A 23,692-nucleotide genomic window follows, 5' to 3' on the forward strand; every position below is an offset into this window, starting at 1 on the left:
ATCCACTAAATAAGCTCTTATTCAGTTATTGAAGTTTCTGACAGCATTTAAAAATGTGCTGCCTCTGGCCACTCTTTGGGGCAATCTTTCTCAGGGAACCCCAGGGTTCCATGAGGACTTTGCAGGGGCTCCTGGCATTTTTCCACTTAGAGGTGAGCTGCCTCAGCTTGCAGGTTGAGGAAAGTTTCAAAATGATATCCCTAACTTCTCAATGTCCTCCTCACTCATTTTCTGCTCATCGTGAATTCTAGCTTCTCTACTTGTTATTCGCTGGTACAATGACCATGGGACTGTTATAACACATTATGCTGGGCATACACGGTGCGTTTTTTTTATCAATCAAGCCGCTGATGGCTTGATTGATAATTTCCGACGTGTCCGATACCCCGCTGGATCGATTCCGCGCTTGATACCGGCGGGCAGGACAATAGAAGAAACGAGCGGAAGATAAGAAACCGCCAGCGGGTACGAGCGGGAATCAACCCGGCCGCATGCAGGAACGAGCGGGGACGCGCCGCAATCTATCGTGCGGCTCGATACATGGTACAAAATGTACCGTGTATCCCCAGCATTACATTAGTGATGAATACAATGTGGCATGTGGGATAACAGACTAAAGCTGGCCACTAACGGTCCAATTTCTAGCGAAAAATCGTTCGAGCGATCAGAAATTCTGATCGGATTGGTTGTAAATAATCTCCATTGGTGGACACAATCGATTATGAACGAGTGAAAAAAATGTCGCCCGAATGAATTTTCGTCAAACGAAAATTTGGATTTTCTTGGTGGTCGTGATAGATAGGAAGCAAAGATTGGTTAGTTGATGGTGTAGTGAACGATTTTTCATCCAATCAGAATTTCTGATCGCTCAAACGATTTTTCGCTAGAAATTGGACCGTTAGTGGCCACCTTAACCTCCCTGGCGGTAAGCCCGAGCTGAGCTCGGGCTATGCCGCGCAGGGGGAGATCTCAGCCCCTGGTGGGGCGATTTTTATTCTGTAAAGTGCTGTGCGCGCAGCCAGCACTTTGCTAGCCGCGCGCACAGCTTGATCGCCACCGCTCTGCGGCGATCGGCCGCACGCAGCGGCGAAAGAGGGCCCCCCCGCCAGAGCCCTGCGCTGCCCGGACCAATGATTTCCGGGCAGCACTATGGGCTGGATCGGGTGTGCCTGACGTCAGGACGTCGGCTGACGTCCATGACGTCATCCCGATCATCGCCATGGCGACAGGAGAAGCCAAACAGGGGAACGCGTTATATACGCGTTCCCCTGTTTGCTATAGATGCCGGCGACGATCGCACTAGAGGGCCACATGCGCCCTCTAGTGGTGTTTCATGTAGCTACCACTCTGGTAGCTTTACATGAAACAAAAAATTTTTTTTTTAAAAAAAAGGATTTTTGCCAATTTGGAAAAAAATTAACCGCCAAGGAGGTTAAGGATGTGTGCACAACAGATGAAGAGGAAAGAGAGAAAACCCAAACACAGGGCAACTATAATGGGGAGTGCAATAATGGAGGGCACAAAATGGTTGTCCATTAAAGGAGAAACATAGGATGGGGACCATTACAATAATATAGTGTTATCGAGGAGAAAAATAGAGGCACTGAGCTTGCAAAAGATATACCTTTAATCCACGGTGGGAAGACACATCAGGGTATACAGTGGGGGTGAGGGAGGCCTGACAGCTGTTTCGCTTTAAAACAAAGCTTCCTCAGAGGCCAAAGAAAAGAACCCTTTCTTTTCTTTGGCCTCTGAGGAAGCTTTGTTTTAAAGCGAAACAGCTGTCAGGCCTCCCTCACCCCCACTGTATACACTGATGTGTCTTCCCACCGTGGATTAAAGGTATATCTTTTGCAAGCTCAGTGCCTCTATTTTTCTCCTCTATATCAATATAGTGCTTTGTTCTGAGTTGCACGTGCATGTAACGTATACAGAATCCGGTGAAGCGGACCTGTGCCTTGCTGTTGATGTCTAGTGCCAGTCCTTTCCTCTCATTGTTGTGCAACAATAATATAGTGTGTTTTAATGACCAATTCTACTATAAAATAAATCCCACATCCCCATGTTAACCTCCTGGGCGATACAATAATATTGCCAGGGGGCGCCGCAGCACTTTTAAAAAAAAATACAATTTTTTAATCGTGTAGCTGGCCTAGCGCTAGCTACATGATAGCCACTGTGCAGCGGCATCCCCCCAGAATGGGATTTCCTGTTTGGCTTCCCTGTCACCATGGCGACGGTCGGGATGACATCATCGACGTCATCCACGTCATGGCGTCGGAGGGAGTCCCGATCCACCCCTTAGCGCTGCCATGCCGGCGATCGGCATGTACATGCAGCTAGCAAAGTGCTAGCTGCGTGTAACAAAAAATATGCAAATCGGCACACTAGGGCCTGAGAAATCCTTCGCGGTGGCTTACCCCAAGCTCAGCTCGGGATTATCGCCCAGGAGGTTAATGCACTGGTTCCCTGAAATCTGAAATTGATTTGAAGGGTTTCCTCCAGGGTAAAAATATTGAGAAAAGCTTCTTTAGGGGCTTCCCTGTCTTTCCTATTAAAGAGACACTGAAGCGGAAAAAAAAATTATGATATTATGATTTGTATGTGTAGTACAGCTAAGAAATAAAACATTAAGATCAGATACATCAGTCTAATTGTTTCCAGTACAGGAAGAGTTGAGAAACTCCAGTTGTTATCTCTATGCAAAAAAGCTATTAAGCTCTCCGACTAAGTTAGTCGTGGAGAGGGCTGTTATCTGACTTTTATTATCTCAACTGTAATTGAACTGTTTACTTTTCCTCGGCCAGAGGAGAGTTCATTACTTCACAGACTGCTCTGAAAGACTCATTTTGAATGCTGAGTGTTGTGTAATCTGCACATATTATAGGATAATGCAATGTTAGAAAAAACACTATATACCTGAAAATAAAAGTATGAGAATATTTTCTTTGCTGCTAATCTTCTAGTAATTATTCATAGTACACAACCAATTCACTATATCATATATTTTTTTTTCCGCTTCAGTGTCTCTTTAACTTCTGCTATGTATGCGAATACTGCATACATATCTAAGCAATTTGGCGTACAGGATTTGCCAAAAACATTTTTTGAAGTAATGTTTCCTTGCTTTTGACTGCCATCTATAGGAAATTTTGTAGAAGTGAAAAGTTTACAATCAAAATAAATCTCCTTATTAACTAACCCACTTTCCATCTCTGTATTTAGATACCTTTTTTCACACTGTACCAAAGCATGAAGTACCACAGCTATTAGAACATACCATTACAAATGTTCAGCCCAAGGATGCAAGCGTCTATGTTGTTCGCTACATTGGAGGCACCCATTTTACTAATGCCATCACCAGGCTGATTGTGAGACGTAAGTTGTTTGCCTTGTTTGACTTTTATACAGGTAATACATGACTCCACACTGCTCACTGAGCAACAGTCTGAGTATGAAATAACAACTAAGGATGAAAGAATATTTATTTTAGTAATACCCTACCCTTATTTATTTTTGTGTAAAACTTCAGTACTTGGCATTTTCCAGAGGTCTCAAAACTTACTGTGGAGCAATCATATAATGTCACAAGACATTCAGCAGTGATATCATAAGTAATGTAGAAATTCTAGATTTACAACTCTCACCTGACTCATATTAGTTCATAATGATGGTTATTAATGTTCTTCCCACTGCAGCAGTTTATTGTTGTTAGGTGCGTCATTTTGGCATCGCATTTCAGCCACTGAATAGTGAAACCATTGACCATTCACCTGAAGATGACCTAAAGTGAGTTGGGGTAATTGTAGGAAGGTAAGGGGGCATAGAAAGGATTCTGGGAAAAGTTGTCTTTTGTGGTTAGAGATAGAGAGCTAGATATCAGGAAATTGTTAATTTTTCAGGAGGTTTGGGGTAGGAATGAGGAAAATGTTAACTTTAGGGAAGGATTAGGCATTAGAATTAGATAAATGTTGAAGAAGGGACTGTTATGGTTAGGCATCAGGAAGGGGTTAATATTAGGAGAGATGTTAGGTTTAGGTGACAAGAAAAAAAAACATAAGAAGAGAATTCAGAGAGGGCTAGGCTGATGATGGAGGAAAATAAACAACTGTACTGGAAAATTGTCACCATAAAGCTGAAAGTAGAGTATTGCCAATGCTCAAGTATAGGTAGTCAGAGTAGCCCCAATCCCCTCCATACGGATGGGCGTTACATACCTCTACAGGCTCCACTCAGGATCTTCCTTCCTCCTAGTGTCAGAGTCTCTATGATTACAGTACCTTCTAAAGACGAGAGAGGGTATTGTAGTCATAATAAAGTCTCTGACATTAGGAGGGAGAAAGATCTCGTCAGAGGAGCCCAGAGAGGTATGTAATTTCCAGTCCAGTGCTCCGTTAGCTTACTCTGCAAACCAGGGCCCCATGTCGCAGGTCTCCATGCCACTATGGCTGCTATGGTGAACCCTATGCCACTGACCACAAGACAGCAGTAGTGATAGATGTGACAGTGCCAAATGACAGCAACATCACACAGTCTTCAATACACTAAGCATTACCGCATTCGGTAATGTAAAAAAACAGCGGATTTTTTCCAAAGACCTTGCAAAACATCATTTCACTTAGGCGTATCATATAGAAATGTAAAATTACTGACTATTGAGGTAAATTACCGACTTGTACAGTAAATACCTCAGTAAATGATAATTCACAAAGATTAGTTTATTTGGTAAAACAAATAAAAATGTTTGGTATTCAAGACCCGCTCTAACCAGTAACTAGCAATCAGCATGTGGTAGAATTAACAGACTAAAGCAGACAGCCAATAAGAAGAGCCTCTGCCTACTGCTACTCACCCCATTTTATCCGCTGCATTGATGGGCGGGACATGAGAAAACAAACAAAGAGCAGGAGAAATGGACATTCAAAGGTGGCCATACACTGGTCGATTTGCCATCAGATTCGACCAACAGATAGATCCCTCTCTGATCGAATCTGATCAGAGAGGGATCGTATGGCTGCCTTTACTGCAAACAGATTGTGAATCGATTTCAGCCTGAAACCGTTTACAATCTGTGGTGCAGGTGGTGGTGCTGCCGCCGCTCCCCACCCCCGCATACATTACCTGCTCCGGCTGGTGCGACTCCCCAGGTCTCCGCTGTCTTCTTCTCCGCTCTGGTCTGGTCTCCGGATCCAGCAGGCTGCACTTCTTCCTGTCTGGGGGAAGTTTAAACAGTAGAGCCTCCTCTACTGTTTAAACTTCCTGCCGGGACAGGAAGAGGTGAAGCCTGCTGGATCCGGAGCCTAGCGCGGAGACAGAGCAGCGGTGACCGGGGGGATACGCGCCTGCCGGATCAGGTAATTTATTGCAGCTGTATTGCGTTGGTCATCGGGCACTCGAACGGCGCTAGCGACGCACTCCCTACCCGCGGGCGATCGACAGTAATTTCCCACACGGAGCGATGGACAGGACCGATCTATTTCGGTATGAAATAGATCGAAATTTAGCGTTAACGTTAACGATTTGACAGCAGATTCGATCCCAGTGATCGAATCTGCTGTCGATCGGCAGGGAATCGGCCTAGTGTATGGCCAGCTTTTCTGTATCCCTTAAGATGTGCAGATCTATATACTGATACACAGAAGGGAGCATGCTAGTGGTATGCATGCACTTATAAAGGGATGCAGTAAGATTTTTACTCTCTAGTAGTCACAGAATGCCAGAACGGCTTATGCAGATCAGTTATAGGAGAAAAATCACAGCTTGCTGCAGAGACCTACTGCACTGCTGAGACTTTTACATCACCGAGTAGGGCTTAGTGAATCAAAGCAACATTTTTCGGTATATTACCAAGCTCCGTTCCAAGCTCCACATGTATGGAAATCTTAGTGAATTTGAAATGCAGTATTATACCAACATAATTTTCTTTTTACTGAGCAGTCTGGAGGAGTACTAGGGCCTGAAAGAAGAGCAAGACATGGCATAGAAGCAGGGGCATAACTAGAAGGGAGCAGCTCCTGTGACTGAGGAAGGGGGGGGGGGGGGGAGAGCTGTAACGGGACCCTAATTTCTACTTCCCCCCCCCCTCCTATGAAGGGCCCATCCTTCAAATCAGATGTGTTGTGGCTACACTTCTAATGGGTGTAAAGATTATGATGTCCACACTTGTTTTATGACCCTTGTGAGATGGGCCCCCAGGCTGTGAGGATCAGCAGAGGTAGGCGAGAGACGAGGGGGGGGGAGGGGAATGTTGGGAGGCCCTCTTAAAGCTTTGCTGGGAGGCGGCCCCATAATTTGTAGTTACGCCCCTGCATAGAAAATTAAGAGCACAATGGTCCTGTTGGTTGTAGGAGCACTCAGGGTTGTGGCTCTAAAGCCAGCTCTATCTTCAAAAGAACCCAGGAAGTACATCAGAGTTCTGTCAGAAGAGTGCAGTGTTAAATTAATAACTGGCAACATTTAAAGGGAACCTGAACTGAGTAAAATTATTTAAAATAAACACATGAGGTAACTTCAAATGAACATTACATAGTTACCTTGCCATCAGTCCCTCTCAGAGGCTCACCATTTTCTTCTGACAATGATCCCTTCCAGTTCTGACAACATTTTGTCAGAACTGAAATATATCAGTTGCTGTCAGTTATAGCTGAGAGGACAACTGATGTGCCAGGTATTGTCCATGTTTCCCTATGGCTCAAGTGGGTGATGTTACAGTTTAACAGTGTGCTGACCAGGAAGCTGTTATGGGGTAACGGCCATTTTCAAAATGGAGGACTGAGAATTCCATTGATCACAGTGGACAACCAGGACATGGGACAGGAGAAAGAGATTGAGGAGTAGACTACATGGGAGGTAAGCATGACCTGTGTATGGTTATTTTGACTTTTAATTTTCAGTTCAGGTTTTCTTTAAAATGTTTATGCATTTTTGGAGTTTGCCTTTAACTAAAACACCTTTTGTCACAGAAGGACATGCATTGTAAGCTATTTTTAGATTACCTTATACAGTATATGTGTTAAAACTGACTGGACTAGAGTATGTAATTGCCAATTTGCCACTAAATTTCCACGTTGCACTATAGCCATTAGCCAGCAAAGACCAAAGTGTAATATAATTGATTAAGCAAATTAGGTGGCGTAGTAGATAGCACTCTTGCCTTCCATCGTTGGGTTCTTGGTTTGAATCCTATCCAGGACACTATACTATTTGTATGTTGTCTTTGTGGGTTTCCTCCAGCACTCAAGTTTCCTCCCACAACCCAAAAACATACAGATAAATGAATTGGCTTCCCCTAATATTGACCCTAGGATACGACGGAAACATGACTAGGCAGGGATTAGATTGTGAGCCCCTGGAAAGAACAGTTAGTGACAAGACTATTTAGTCTGTAAAGTGCTGCAAAATAATAATAGCGAATGTGACCTCAGAAATAAGAAACAAATGGTTAATATTTTCACTGTTTGACATATGATGGATGCTTGCTTATATTTCACAGGATGTGAAGCTCAAAAGTGGGGATCGCAGTGCGACAAAACATGTCCAGAGTGCCATAATGGTGGAGTGTGCCATGAGGACACCGGAGAATGCATCTGCCCTCCAGGCTTCATGGGGACATCATGTGAAATGGGTAACAGTGGTTAATCGTCCTCAGAAAAACAAACTGGTACTAAGTGATCAGGCTAAATAAAACTGAAGGAAAGTACAGCAGATGCCTCAAGTATTCAATATGGTTTAAAGCAAATCTGCAGTGAAAAAAATGAACTTATCATCAGATAATGAATCGTATGCGTAGTGCTGATCATAAATAGAACAGTAGTAGCGAAGAAAAGAGTCTCATATTTTTATTTTCAGTTATATAGCTTTATTTATAACATTGCTTTAAAGTTCACATTTGCAGTTTAGAATCCATACTCTGTATTTCAAGCTGTAAAACAAAGCACAGCTAATGGGTCAGATTTATCAAAGCAGTTTTTTTTCTTCTTAAACAGTTCTAACCAGCAGGGGGAACTGTTTTGCATGATTAGAACATTCTTAATTCCTAGTTAATACCGGCAGTTTAATGTGAATTTCTAGAACTGCACTACAGTTAAGAAAAGTGCAAATCCATCCCTAAACTGCCGCAAATTAAGAAGTGCTTAATAGCACTTCTACACAGCTTGTGCAGTGCAGTCTAGGCATGATTTGTGATGTGCTCCTCCCCCTGCTGCCAGGTGTCCTTTGAAACTGTTCTGTGCTTCAAGGACAACTGAAACGAGAGGTAAATGGAGGCTGCCATATTTATTTCCTTTTAAGCAATACTAGTTGCCTGGCTATCCTGCTGTTCTTCTGCCTCTAATATTTCTAGCAATAGACCCTGAACAAGTATGCAGCAGATCAGGTGTTTCTGACATGCTTGTTTCTGGTATGATTCACACACTACTGCAGCCAAATAGACCAGCAGGGCTTGCTCGGCAACGAGTATTGTTTTAAATGGAAAAAATATGACAGCCTCCATATTCTTCTTACTTCAGTTGTCCTTCAACCCTTCCAGTGCTGGACATTGATGCAATACAACAGATGTATTGGTTATCTCAGCAACTGCCATTTCCCTCACACACTGCACTGTCTCAGAAACCTTTATAACTCCTATTCCTAACAGTTTAAGAAGGAAACTGCACTATTTAGTGATTTCTTAAAGGAAATGTCAGCCAAATTACGCTATGCAAGCTCTACTTACCGCGGACTTTCTCCAGCCCCTTGCAGCTGACATGTCTCTCACTGCAGCTTCGCTCTCAGCCGCCTGGGGTCCCTGCTGGTGCAGAGGCTGACCTCGCAAGGTCGGCCTCTACTGCGCCTGCGCGAGCGCCGCTGTCAATCACTTGTACATGGGTTGGAGTGTTCTGCAAGTTTCTTGTCTGTTTAACCACTTGAGGACCCACCCTTTACCCCCCCTTAAGGACCAGCGCTGTTTGTTTGGATCTGTGCTGGGTGGGCTGTGCAGCCCCCAGCACAGATCCGCGGCCACACAGAGCGATCAGATCGCCCCCCTTTTTTTCCCCCTATGGGGATGATGTGCAGGGGGGGTCTGATCGCTCCTACCTGCAGGCATGTTGCGGGGGGGGGCACCTCAAAGCCCCCCTCCGCGGCGACATTCTCCCCCCTCCCTCTCCTACCTGCTCCCCCGGGAGATCTGGGCTGCACAGGACGCTATCCGTCCTGTGCAGCCAGTGACAGGACGTCCCCTGTCACATGGCGGCGATCCCCGGCCGCTGATTGGCCGGGGATCGCCGATCTGCCTTACGGCGCTGCTGCGCAGCAGCGCCGTACAAATGTAAACAAAGCGGATTATTTCCGCTTGTGTTTACATTTAGCCTGCGAGCCGCCATCGGCGGCCCGCAGGCTATTCACGGAGCCCCCCGCCGTGAATTGACAGGAAGCAGCCGCTCGCACGAGCGGCTGCTTCCTGATTAATCAGCCTGCAGCTGGCGACGCAGTACTGCGTCGCTGGTCCTGCAGCTGCCACTTTGCCGACGCACGGTATAAGCGTGCGGTCGGCAAGTGGTTAAGCTCTTCAGAAAACAGGACTGAGTTTGACCAATTAGTTGACTAGCTCAGAGAAGCTCTTTTGCATAGATAACAACTCAAGTTTTTTTTTTACTTTTCCTATACTGGAAAACAATTTGAGACTTTTTTCTTTTCTACTAATGTTCTAATTATTATCTGTATTACACGTGCAATTAATTGGGCTTGATTCACTAAGCTGCTTAGTTTGAGCAGCGCGGGTTAAAATCCTGAGCGCACGCTACCGGCTGTGTAGCATGTGCTTCTAACTTACCCCTTGTATTTAGTTGCCGTTCCTTTACTCCCGCCCTGAGCCCTGTCGTGTCCTGTAGCTGCTCAAACTAAGCTGCGCTGCTTTAGCTGTTCAAGTGAAACAAGGATTCTGACTGGCTGCAGTTGGTATCTGCTTCATTTTTGCTCCAGTTTCTTTCTTAATAAATCAGCCCTACAGCACGTTGTATGAGTGTCAACATATTTCTACATCGTGCTTAAAGGAGTACTGTTGGGGGTAGCGGGAAAAAAAAAGAGTTAAACTTACCTGAGGCTTCTAATGGTCCCCTGCAGATGTCCTGTGCCTGCACAGCCACTCACCGATGCTCCGGTCCCCGACACCGGTTCACTTCTGGAATTTGCGACTTTAAAGTCACAAAACCACTGCATCTGCATGGCCGCGCCCTCGCTCCTGCTGATGTCACCGGGAGCATACTGCGTAGTCACAGTATTGTCTGCACCTGCACGGTACGCTCCCGGTGAGGTCAGCGGGAGCATCAGGCACAGTGGTTTTGTGGCTTCAAAGTCGCAAATTCTGGAAGTGAACCAGCGGCGGGGACCGGAACATCGGTGAGTGGCTGTGCAGGCACAGGATGCCTGCGGGGGACCATTAGAAGCCCTAGGTGAGTTCAACTCTTTCCCCCCTACCCCCAACAGTACTCCTTTAAGCACGATGTAGAAATATGTTGACACTCATAGCTACCGTAAGTTCAACTCTTTTCCCCCCTACAGTACTCTGTTAAAGGAAATCTAGGTGGGAGTGATATGAGGCTGGCATTTATTCAGTTTTAAAACATTTCAAGTTGCTTGCTGATCCTCCGCCTCTAATACTTTTAGCCATGGACCCTGAACAAGCATGCCGGTCAGGTGTTCTGACTAAAGTCTGATTGGATTATCCACATGCTTGCTTCAGGGTTGTGCCTATGACACTACTGATGCTAGAAGATCACCAGGACTGCCAGGCAGTTGGTATTGTTTAAAAGGAAATAATTATGGCAATTTCCATATCATTCTCACCTCAGGTTCTCTTTAAAGAGCCACTGTTGTGAAAATTGTAAAATTTATAGTACATGTAAACATATAGTATACAAATAATAAATACTTTTTCCCAGAGTAAAATGTGCTATAAATTACTTTTCTCCTATGTTGCTGTGACTTACAGTAGGTAGTAGAAAACTAACAGAACGGACAGGTTTTAGACCAGCTCATCTCCTCATGGGGGATTCACAGTGTTTTCTTTATTTTCAAAAGCACTTAGTAAATGGCAGTTGCTCCATCCAACTGCCAAAAAAGTGTAGAGCAGGGAGGTAGGACAGCATCTTTGTATAAATCCTTTTCAGGGAGTGTCTTTTTGAAGAATAAAGGCAAAGCTGAGAATCCCCCATGAGGAATTGAACTGATCCAAAACCTGTCGGTTCGGTCAGATTTTTACTACCTACTGTAAGTGACAGCAACATAGGAGAAACGTTATTTATGGCTCATTTTACTCTGAAAGATACTTACTTCTTATCTGTATGTGTTTACATTTATTTTAAATTTTACACTTTTTTTGCGATAGTGGTCCTTTAAGTTGCCTCTACCATAAATGTAACATTAGACAACTACTATAGAAATATCACAAATCAGCACTGACACTATGTTACATTTTCTTTTCAGCCTGCAGCGAGCACAGATTTGGCACGACCTGTACAGAGACCTTAGGAGAAAAAGAGACCTGCGCAGGGCATATGTTCTGTCTGATGGACCCTTACGGCTGCTCATGTGCTACTGGCTGGAAAGGTCTTACATGTGAAGAAGGTACAATGCATTGACATTCCATGAAATAAACAATACCTCACTTCAGTCCAGAAAATCCACAATGTTTTTATTGCCTTCTACTGTACATAATAAGATATATTGCTACAAAGGCATTTTTTTTTCTCATGTCTTTTCTAAGCTGCATTTTTTATGCCTATTCAAGTATCAGGAATATTTGGAAATTTGGATGCCTGTGATGCCCAATAAATATTGGGAGGTGGGGTTACCCACAAGGCAAAGTACGGTGACAAATAGTGGGTGCCCACATTTCCAACTGTTCCTTATATTTGAATGGGCACCTATGGCGGTGTCCAAACTTCAGTCTCGAGCAATTTCCACTAAGGTTCCCCTCAAAATTGGCCTTAGGCCACAGGTGTGGAACTCCAGGCCTGGAGGGCCAGATCCATGCCAGTGTTTAGGATAGATTGAGAAAGAGAGGAATGTGTTCTACCTGATGGACCACACCTTTCCTGATTCAGACCTATCAATTCATTTGAGAGGTGTCAAAATTGTGTGAGGACCTTGGTCCTCCAAGGACTGGTTTGACATCCCAGCCTTAGACTATAATATTAGATTATCTTCTACTTTGGAACACAGTTGGTGACAGAACATGAACCATTGAATATACTCTGTAAAGTGCTAATAAAAATGTTATACTATACAATTGCATACAAATAAATTCTTGCTAAATGCTAAATTAAATGTTCTTTCAAACCTTCGAGCAGATGAGTAAAGGTGAGAAAATATGCATGCCCAATGACTGTGCCCTAAAATCTGTACTTGGCTTAAAGGACACTTTAAGTGAGAAGGATATGGAGGTTGCCATATTAATTTCATTTGAAGCAATGCTATTTCCTGGCTGTCCTGCTGACCCTCTGTGTCAAACACCTTTAACTATAGACCCTGAACAAGCATGCAGATCAGAGGTTTCTGATTGAAGTCTGACAGGATTAGCTGCGTGCTTGTTTCAGGTGTGTGATTCAGACAATGTTGATTCCAGAAAGATCAGCAGGTGTTCCAGGCAACTGGCATTGTGTACAAGGAAATTAAAATGTCAGCCTCCATACCCCTACACAGCATTTTATGTGTGCCATTTTCCACATGCATGATTCTGTATTTTACACAAGCTCAATTCTGCATTCTTGTACAAACTTTTCAGCATTTTTTTTTGCAATTTTTTTATATGTGTCCGTATGCACAATTTTGTATTGGGACTTTTCCTGTTAATACCAATTAAGTTAATTTGCATGTAAATGTAGATGAAAATCATGTAAATTTTTGTGCAAATTGCACATTTTTATACAAATTTTTTGCATTGCCACTGACTTGCATTATAATATGAACTACTCCTGATATATATATATATATATATATATATATATATATATATATATATATATATATATATTTATATATATATATATATATATATATATATATATATATATATATATATATATATATATATATAAAAGTTCTGTGCGCAATTCCACATACACACCTCTCAGTCCTCAAATTTGCTGCCGATCTAAATTGATGCCCAATGTCAATTTGCAAATGTCTAACAGAAACTCTGATGATCAGCGCAGTCAAATTCCCAATCTGTTCACAGTAAACAAAGATCTTCTCAATCCACCACCACACCGCTTGTGAGGTCACTCACCAGCTCTTTGGATCATATTAAATGATCATATGCGTGTAGTCAAAAAACACCAGCCCGTCTGGTCATATATGGGCTCTTCTCAAACGCCTCCACAAATCCTCATGTATAAAAAACATAAAACACGCTCCACATAGCGTAATCCAGTTCACTTCTTAAAATTTATTGCATTAAAAACAATTTGTTACACTCACGTGTCACATATGTATGTCTATTACAGGCATACAAGTAAGCGCAGTTTTGGAAAGTTAGCGGGCAGCGTCCGGCTGTTCACTCCACGCAGCACCGCCGTCCGACTGACATCCGCGCACTTCCGCAATCCTCCACGCAACCTGTAGCTCCTCCCCAACCGGTTTCGTCCACGTGACTTTCTCATGGGGTCAAAAGTCACGGGCTACGGCGCTTCCCTTTACTGCTATCGCGCAACACGCCCACCAGCTTTCTGCGCCTGCGCCTGCCCGCTTCACAATTTTTACATATCAAAGCAGCATAAAAATCATTTTCTGCCATACATAATATTTGATAAAACCCTACACATTGCATATAACTGTGGATTTATTTCATATACTTCACAGATTGAAAACACATCATTTATCCCTCATCCATACTACATTCATACTTAAAGAGGAACTCTCCCTAATCTGTAGCTATAAAACAGTTCATATTATATTCCATATTCAGGCCTTCTGGATGTATAGTCCTTAGCAACAGTATCCATTTCGTTTCTCGCTTTAACAGCTCTCTCTCCCTATCTATTCCTCTCCAATGATTATTTATACTTTCCACTACACAATATTTCAGACCAGAACAATCCTTTCCATGGGATTCTAAAAAATGTGAAGGTACCCTATGATCTTTATGTCCTTTTTGGATTTTATGCACATGTTCATATAATCTACGTTTATACGACCTTGTAGTCTGACCTATATACTGAAGCCCACAGGGGCACTCCAGCATATAAATCACATATTCAGTATTACAACTGCAGGGATCCCTTATTTTATAAATTTCACCCGTGCTATTGGATCTAAAATGATCTTGAAAAAGCTTAGAGCTTTTTGTATTTCTACATCCGTAGCAATTCAAACATTTAGCAAAACCCTTTTGTCCCGATTTTTTCTCTATTGGTTCATTAATCACACTCTTAGTAAGTCTATCCTTAATATTAGGTGCCTTTCTAAATATCATTTCTGGTCTCTCAGGAAGCTTACTACCCAGAGTCTATCCATCTTCAGAATCCCCCAATGTTTGTCCAGGATGTGTTTCATATCCTGATGCTGTGCATTGTATTGGGTAATCATAGGGCAAAAAAACTTTTTTCCTTTTTCCTTTCTATGTTCGCCCCCCTTCTGTAATAATAATTTCCTATCCATTTCCAAAACATCCTTCTTTTGCTTTTCCAAAAAATCAGTATCATAACCCTTTTCCTTAAATCTATCAGTTAGGATCATGCTCTGTTCCAAAAAATCTTGTTCAAGAGTAGCATTCCTCCTAATCCTACAATATTGGTGTTTAGGGATATTTTTTATCCAGGGGTCATGGTGGCAGCTGGACACCGGAATAAAACTATTCCTATCTGTTTTTTTTTTTTTAAAAGTACGTGTGTTCAACGGTGTGCCCTCCTTGTACACTGTAACATCCAAAAAATCCACCTCACTCTGACTATATTGACAAGTGAATTTTAAATTAAGGGAATTGTCATTAATACTATCTATAAAGTTATTCAAGGAGATCTCAGTACCTTGCCACAAAAAGAATGCATCATCTATAAATCTTCTCCAACACTTTAATTCAGGCCATCTATTACCCAAAATTGTTATCTTTTCCCATTCTGACATAAAAATATTTGCTAGACTGGGTGCAAATTTTGCCCACGCCTTTACACTGTAAATAAAAATTATTCCCGAACCAGAAAAAATTGTGTTCCAAAGCAAACCATATGCACTTCTGTAAAAAATCCACCTGTTCTGGTTCCAACATCCCATCTTCTTCTAAAGCTAAATTAATAGCCTGCATCCCTTCTTTATGTCCTATAACAGTGTACAATGACGCGACGTCTACTGTTACTAAAAAAATTTGACCTGTTATTCTCAAAGTTTCCAAGATATTCAAAAAATGGCCCGTATCTTTTAAAAAACATGGCGTGTTCCTTACTAAGGGCTGCAAATAAAAATCGATATACTCACCCAATCTCGCCGAGAGTGAACCCACCCCACTGACAATGGGTCTCCCCGGTGGCTTTTGCATGTTCTTATGAACCTTGGGTAGGTAATATATAGTTGCAATTCTTGGGGTTTTGGGTACCAGATATTCCCTCTCCTTCTCTGTCAAAATGCCTCCTCTTACTCCTTCAATTAGCATATTCAGAGCCCCCTTAAATCTCATTGTGGGGTCACCTTTTAAAAGTTTATATGTAGCCTCATCCTCATCCTCAAAGAAGTGCTACGCAGAAAAGCTGGAACAGAACCTCTCCTCAAACGACCCACGAGCCGTGTGGAAAGGACTGAAGGCTGCCACCAACTACAAGCCCCCCCCTCAGCATGCCACACCGAGCACTGAGCTTGCCGAGAGTCTCAGCGACTTCTACTGCAGATTCGAGAACCAGCCAGCACTTGCAGGACTCCCACAGCCCCCTGCACAATCTGCCACTGTAGCCCTGAGCCCTCACTCACCCCCACCGTCAGTGAGGGAGGCGGATGTACTGAAACACTTGCTAAGGTTAAATGCTAGGAAAGCCTCAGGCCCGGACGGAGTGTCACCAGCCTGCCTGAAAACCTGTGCTCGCCAGCTCGCTACCACCCTCTCTTCCATCTTCACAAGGTCCCTCCAGGAAGGCAAAGTTCCCGCGTGCTTCAAGAGGTCTGCCATTATCCCTGTCCCCAAAAAGCAGGGCATCCTCGACCTCAACAACTTCAGGCCCGTGGCACTTACATCCGTGATCATGAAAGCTTTTGAAAGCATGGTGCTACCCCTCCTTAAGCACTCTACTGAGGGACTGCTGGACCCGCACCAATTCGCGTACAGAGCGAACAGGTCCACAGATGACGCCATCAACATCTGCTTGGAGCACGTCTATGATCACCTGGATGGGCCGGACTCCTACGCCAGGATCCTCCTACTGGACTTCAGCTCAGCATTCAATACCATCAGCTCTAAAATACTTCAAGACAATCTCGCTGCGCTAGGAGTCCACCCCATCCTTCGCCTGTGGATCACGGACTTCCTCACCAACAGGTCCCAGGTTGTCAGGTTAGGCACCATCTCCTCACAACCTAGGATCACCAACACAGGGGCCCCACAAGGCTGCGTCCTGTCGCCGTTTCTGTTCTCTCTGTATACGAACAACTGCAAATCCACGTCAGACTCGGTAAAAGTAATCAAATTTGCCGATGACACGACCATTGTAGGTCTCATCACCAAAAACGATGAGAAGGCGTACCGCCACCAGGTCGAAAGCATATGCCGCTGGTGCAGAGAGAACGGTTTGGTCCTAAACACAGCAAAAACGGTGGAGATGATCGTTGATTTCAGGAGGCGCGCCTCTTCCAGGCCTGCAATCCACATTGATGGCATGGAAGTGGAAAGAGTCCCCAGTGTCCGCCTCCTGGGCACAACTATCTCCAATGACCTGAGGTGGAACACCAACACTGCCTCAACACAGAGGAAAGCCCAGCAGAGACTTTTCTTTCTCCGCCAACTGAAAAAGTTCGGTATGGCCCAAAAACTCCTGACAAATTTTTACTCCGCCACGATCGAATCCGTCCTATGCTCGTCCATCCTGGTCTGGTACGCCAGCTCCTCCGCCAGCGACAAGCTCAAACTGCAGAGGGTCATCAAATCTGCAGAGAGGATCATCGGGAGATCCCTTCCAACTCTGGACCTCCTCTACCACTCCAGGCTGAACACCAGAGCATTAAAGATCGCCAACGACCCCTCGCACCCAGGCTACCGCTTCTTTAATCGGCTCCCCTCGTGCCGGAAGCTCCGGTTCCGATCCATCTACACCAGGACCTCTAGACATAAGAACAGTTTCTTTCCCTCGGCTGTCAACCTCCTGAACTCTCTCCGTGGAAATGCCCATCCCCACCCCACAATACCATGACGCACTGAAGCACCCTGCACATAGACGCCGCTTCAGCTCAAGCGTACCTTTCGGATGTTTTTTTGTATTGTAATTATGCCACATTGTCTCCCTCTGCATAAAAGTTATAAAATGTTCTGTATTCTGTATAATGTTCTGTTCCTACTGCATGCCCTGTCCTGTATCTGTAAACACTGTATATCGTGTATCAGTACCCTGTACGTGCCAAGCCCAATTCCGGGCACGACCCAGTCGTGCTTGGCGAAATAAAGTTTCTGATTCTGATTCTGATTCTCTAATAATCTATGCAATTCCATTAAATAATCTGATTTATCCAGTAGAACAATCCCACCCCCCTTATCCGCTGGCTTCAGTACAATATCCCCTCTTTTGGTCATGGATTTCAGGGCAATGTCTATATATTTAGGTCTATACACCTTCTTCACTGTAAGATCTCTTAAATCATCCATCACAAGCTTCTCAAACACCTCCACACATCCATTATTCTGCAGAACAGGATTGAATAATGACTTATTGGATAATCCAGAATGTACAATCAAATCCATATCTGGTTCTCCCCCACTCTTAGTCTTATTTTGATTACAAAAAAATTTCTTTATATTCAACTTTCTCATGAAACATTTGAAATCAATCATCATGTCCACTTTATCACATTCCTTTGGGGGTGCATATTTTAGGCCCAAATCTAATAACTTAAGCTCTTGTGGAGTGAGTTGTACCGAACTCAAATTGTATATCCCTTCCCCTATATTTCTCTCATCTTTTTGGTCTTTTCTCCTATTTCTTCCCCCTCGCTTTCCTCTAAATCGTCTGCTGGACGTTTTTTGGGGGTATGCGTATGTTCGGTTATCAATGTCTGTTTGTTTTCCACCTTGTATGGTTCCTTGTGATTTACCTGAAAAAGGCAACCATTACTTGTTCCCTCACCCCCTCTATCCAAGGATTCTTGTTCTTTCTGCAAGTCTGCTATGGCCTGCTCTAGGGGAGAAAATCTATTGTTAATGGGGATGTGAAATTTAGGCTTCCACCCCCTATTCTTTGGAGGGCTCCCTGGCTTCCTATACTGTACCTGCTTCCATCCATCTCTATCCCATCCATTTCTGGGTGAAGCTTGATGAAAAGGCTTCATCCATTTCCCCCTCTCGTACTGATTCCATTTTGGGGTCCGGGGCCTATTAAATTCTCTGTGGGGATAATATTGTTGTCTGGGTGGTCCCAATCCCCTGTTCATATTCCCATTAAAGGGTTGTTGTTTTGGACGGGCCCCTAAAGGTGCAAAACCCCCTTCCTGTCTCCCCGGCTTTTGGGGTAATATTCTCATCTCCTCTCTTTGTCCTACCCCTTTTCCTCTATCTTTTTCCCTTGGTTAGGTTTGTCCTTTTCTTCTCCAGATGACAGCTCTGATTTATGGTCTATTTTTTGAGGGGCCTGCGACTTAAATACATTCCTATTATGATAATCTGTGAGGTCTCGAATAAATTTACGCTGTTTCTTCCTTTTTACCTCCTCATCTAATCTTTTTAAATAGCCTTGTAGATCTTTAGACATATCTGAGTAACGATTTAGAGGAAAGCGAGGGGGAAGAAATAGGAGAAAAGACCAAAAAGATGAGAGAAATATAGGGGAAGGGATATACAATTTGAGTTCAGTACAACTCACTCCACAAGAGCTTAAGTTATTAGATTTGGGCCTAAAATATGCACCCCCAAAGAAATGTGATAAAGTGGACATGATGATTGATTTCAAATGTTTCATGAGAAAGTTGAATATAAAGAAATTTTTTGTAATCAAAATAAGACTAAGACTGGGGGAGAACCAGATATGGATTTGATTGTACATTCTGGATTATCCAATAAGTCATTATTCAATCCTGTTCTGCAGAATAATGGATGTGTGGAGGTGTTTGAGAAGCTTGTGATGGATGATTTAAGAGATCTTACAGTGAAGAAGGTGTATAGACCTAAATATATAGACATTGCCCTGAAATCCATGACCAAAAGAGGGGATATTGTACTGAAGCCAGCGGATAAGGGGGGTGGGATTGTTCTACTGGATAAATCAGATTATTTAATGGAATTGCATAGATTATTAGAGGATGAGGCTACATATAAACTTTTAAAAGGTGACCCCACAATGAGATTTAAGGGGGCTCTGAATATGCTAATTGAAGAAGGAGTAAGAGGAGGCATTTTGACAGAGAAGGAGAGGGAATATCTGGTACCCAAAACCCCAAGAATTGCAACTATATATTACCTACCCAAGGTTCATAAGAACATGCAAAAGCCACCGGGGAGACCCATTGTCAGTGGGGTGGGTTCACTCTCGGCGAGATTGGGTGAGTATATCGATTTTTATTTGCAGCCCTTAGTAAGGAACACACCATGTTTTTTAAAAGATACGGGCCATTTTTTGAATATCTTGGAAACTTTGAGAATAACAGATCAAATTTTTTTAGTAACAGTAGATGTCGCGTCATTGTACACTGTTATAGGACATAAAGAAGTGATGCAGGCTATTAATTTAGCTTTAGAAGAAGATGGGATGTTGGAACCAGAACAGGTGGATTTTTTACAGAAGTGCATATGGTTTGCTTTGGAACACAATTTTTTCTGGTTCGGGAATAATTTTTATTTACAGTGTAAAGGCGTGGGCAAAATTTGCACCCAGTCTAGCAAATATTTTTATGTCAGAATGGGAAAAGATAACAATTTTGGGTAATAGATGGCCTGAATTAAAGTGTTGGAGAAGATTTATAGATGATGCATTCTTTTTGTGGTAAGGTACTGAGATCTCCTTGAATAACTTTATAGATAGTATTAATGACAATTCCCTTAATTTAAAATTCACTTGTCAATATAGTCAGAGTGAGGTGGATTTTTTGGATGTTACAGTGTACAAGGAGGGCACACCGTTGAACACACGTACTTTTTTAAAAAAAAAAAAACAGATAGGAATAGTTTTATTCCGGTGTCCAGCTGCCACCATGACCCCTGGATAAAAAATATCCCTAAACACCAATATTGTAGGATTAGGAGGAATGCTACTCTTGAACAAGATTTTTTGGAACAGAGCATGATCCTAACTGATAGATTTAAGGAAAAGGGTTATGATACTGATTTTTTGGAAAAGCAAAGGAAGGATGTTTTGGAAATGGATAGGAAATTATTATTACAGAAGGGGGGCGAACATAGAAAGGAAAAAGGAAAAAAGTTTTTTTGCCCTATGATTACCCAATACAATGCACAGCATCAGAATATGAAACACATCCTGGACAAACATTGGGGGATTCTGAAGATGGATAGACTCTGGGTAGTAAGCTTCCTGAGAGACCAGAAATGATATTTAGAAAGGCACCTAATATTAAGGATAGACTTACTAAGAGTGTTAATAATAAACCAATAGAGAAAAAATCGGGACAAAAGGGTTTTGCTAAATGTTTGAATTGCTACGGATGTAGAAATACAAAAAGCTCTAAGCTTTTTCAAGACCATTTTAGATCCAATAGCACGGGTGAAATTTATAAAATAAGGGATCCCTGCAGTTGTATTACTGAATATGTGATTTATATGCTGGAGTGCCCCTGTGGGCTTCAGTATATAGGTCAGACTACAAGGTCGTTTAAACGTAGATTATATGAACATGTGCATAAAATCCAAAAAGGACATAAAGATCATAGGGTACCTTCACATTTTTTAGAATCCCATGGAAAGGATTGTTCTGGTCTGAAATATTGTGTAGTGGAAAGTATAAATAATCATTGGAGAGGAATAGATAGGGAGAGAGAGCTGTTAAAGCGAGAAACGAAATGGATACTGTTGCTAAGGACTATGCATCCAGAAGGCCTGAATATGGAATATAATATGAATTGTTTTATAGCTACAGATTAGGGAGAGTTCCTCTTTAAGTATGAATGTAGTATGGATGAGGGATAAATGATGTGTTTTCAATCTGTGAAGTATATGAAATAAATCCACAGTTATATGCAATGTGTAGGGTTTTATCAAATATTATGTATGGCAGAAAATGATTTTTATGCTGCTTTGATATGTAAAAATTGTGAAGCGGGCAGGCGCAGGCGCAGAAAGCTGGTGGGCGTGTTGCGCGATAGCAGTAAAGGGAAGCGCCGTAGCCCGTGACTTTTGACCCCTTGAGAAAGTCACGTGGACGAAACCGGTTGGGGAGGAGCTACAGGTCGCGTGGAGGATTGCGGAAGTGCGCGGATGTCAGTCGGACGGCGGTGCTGCGTGGAGTGAACAGCCGGACGCTGCCCGCTAACTTTCCAAACCTGCGCTTACTTGTATGCCTGTAATAGACATACATATGTGACACGTGAGTGTAACAAATTGTTTTTAATGCAATAAATTTTAAGAAGTGAACTGGATTACGCTATGTGGAGCGTGTTTTATGTTTTTTATACATGAGGATTTGTGGAGACGTTTGAGAAGAGCCCATATATGACCAGACGGGCTGGTGTTTTTTGACTACACGCATATGATCATTTAATATGATCCAAAGAGCTGGTGAGTGACCTCACAAGCGGTGTGGTGGTGGATTGAGAAGATTTTTACTGTGAACAGATTGGGAATTTTACTGCGCTGATCATCAGAGTTTCTGATATATATATATCAGACCATAATTATTCATACCCCTGGCAAATTCTGACTTAAAGTGGTCTAACACCCAGCATTTCAACTTTGCTTTAAAAGATTGCTTACAGCTTATAAACTATTATGCCAGATTTTTTTTTTAGCAGAAATTCACTGAATGGATTAAACATGACATTTAGCCCAAGCTGTTCTAAAGCATCCTGATTACCCTGATTCATTAGGAACAGCTGTTTTACTCAATTCAACAGGTGAAAAACAGCAGCTCTCTGCAGTTGGTTTGTGGACACTCATGGCTAAGACAAAGGAGCACAGTGAGGACCTGCGGCTGCGCATTGTGGCTACTCACAAGTCAGGAAAAGGCTACAAGGCCATTTCTAAATGTTTTCCAGTTCCAGTGGCTACAGATCAAAGTATTATTAAAAAATAATTTTCTGCACTGTGGAAAATCTCAGAGGATGTGGTCGGAAGCCAAAAGTGACACCTGTGGTGGCCAGGAGGATTGTGAGAGAGGTGATAAAGAATCCAAGGATCACCACCAAGGCCATCCTGGTGATTCTGGGCTCTGCTGGTGGCAATGTTTCAAGGCAGACAATCTAACGGACACTGCACACTGCTGGGTTCCACTGATGCTGAACAAGGAGGACACCACTTCTCCAGATAAGGCACACAAAAGCTCACTTGGTCTTTGCAAATGCTCATCTGTACAAAGAAGAAGACTTCTGGCCTTCTGTGTAACAAAAATTATATTGTTTGGTCACAATGATGATTCCTTAATTTGGCGTAAAAATGGAGAAGCCTTCAACTCAAAGAACACCATCCCTACTGTCAAACATGGTGGTAGGAACCTAATGCTTTGGGGTTGTTTTTTCAGCCAATGGACCAGGGAACCTAATCACAGTAAACGGCACCATAAAAAAAGAGCAATACATGAGGATTCTCAGCGACAACATCAGGCAGTCTGCAGAGAAACTTGGCCTTGGCCACCAATGGACATTTCAGCATGACTATGACCCAAAACACACAGCAGAAGTGGTGAAGAAATGGTTAGCAGACAACATTAACATTTTGGAGTGGCCCAGCCAGAGTCCTGACTTAATCCAATTGAGAATCTGTGGAGGGAGCTAAAGATCAGTGTGACGGCAAGAAGACCCTCCAATCTGAAAGATTTAGAGCCCATTGCTAAAGCTGAATGGGCAAAAATACCCATGGAGACATGCAAAAAGCTGGTCTGCAATTATAGGAAGTGTTTGATTGCTGTAATAAAGGCTTTTCTATTGATTATTGAGAAGGGTATGAATAATTTTGCACTGGACACTTTTTGCTCAAATGTAAATAAAAGCTGAGAAATGTCTTTTTCCAAAAAAATTCCTCTTGTACATCATCGTATTATCTTTAGGGAGACACCTATGTCATTTCCTGTAAAAAAATTATTTGCAGGTTGAATAAAAGTAACTTTAAGTCAAAATTTTACAGGGGTATGAATAATTATGGTCAGTACTGTATAATATATATATATATATATGTGTATATATATATATATATATATATATATATATATATATATATATATATACAGAGCTGTCCACATTTTAAACGCAGAATAATTGCCACTGCAAATTTACACCCGAATGCAAACAAGTTACTCCATTGAAATACATTAGATGTGTGGTGATAGCGATTTTGGAAAATTGCAAATGCCACGTGAATTTTACCAAGTAT

General features: G+C 42.6%; 1 protein-coding gene across 2 annotated transcripts in view; it reads left to right on the plus strand.

The window, feature by feature from the left end:
* Positions 1–23,692, plus strand: part of TEK (TEK receptor tyrosine kinase) — a 142,952-nt gene that overhangs the window by 54,130 nt on the left and 65,130 nt on the right. For both annotated transcript variants that reach the window (XM_068234601.1, XM_068234608.1), the window contains exons 4-6: positions 3,226–3,378; positions 7,493–7,624; positions 11,464–11,604. In XM_068234601.1, coding sequence (XP_068090702.1) covers positions 3,226–3,378; positions 7,493–7,624; positions 11,464–11,604 — 426 coding nt within the window. The remainder of the gene's footprint in view (positions 1–3,225; positions 3,379–7,492; positions 7,625–11,463; positions 11,605–23,692) is intronic.

Source organism: Hyperolius riggenbachi, chromosome 1, assembly GCF_040937935.1.
Source record: "Hyperolius riggenbachi isolate aHypRig1 chromosome 1, aHypRig1.pri, whole genome shotgun sequence".
NCBI lineage: Eukaryota > Metazoa > Chordata > Amphibia > Anura > Hyperoliidae > Hyperolius > Hyperolius riggenbachi.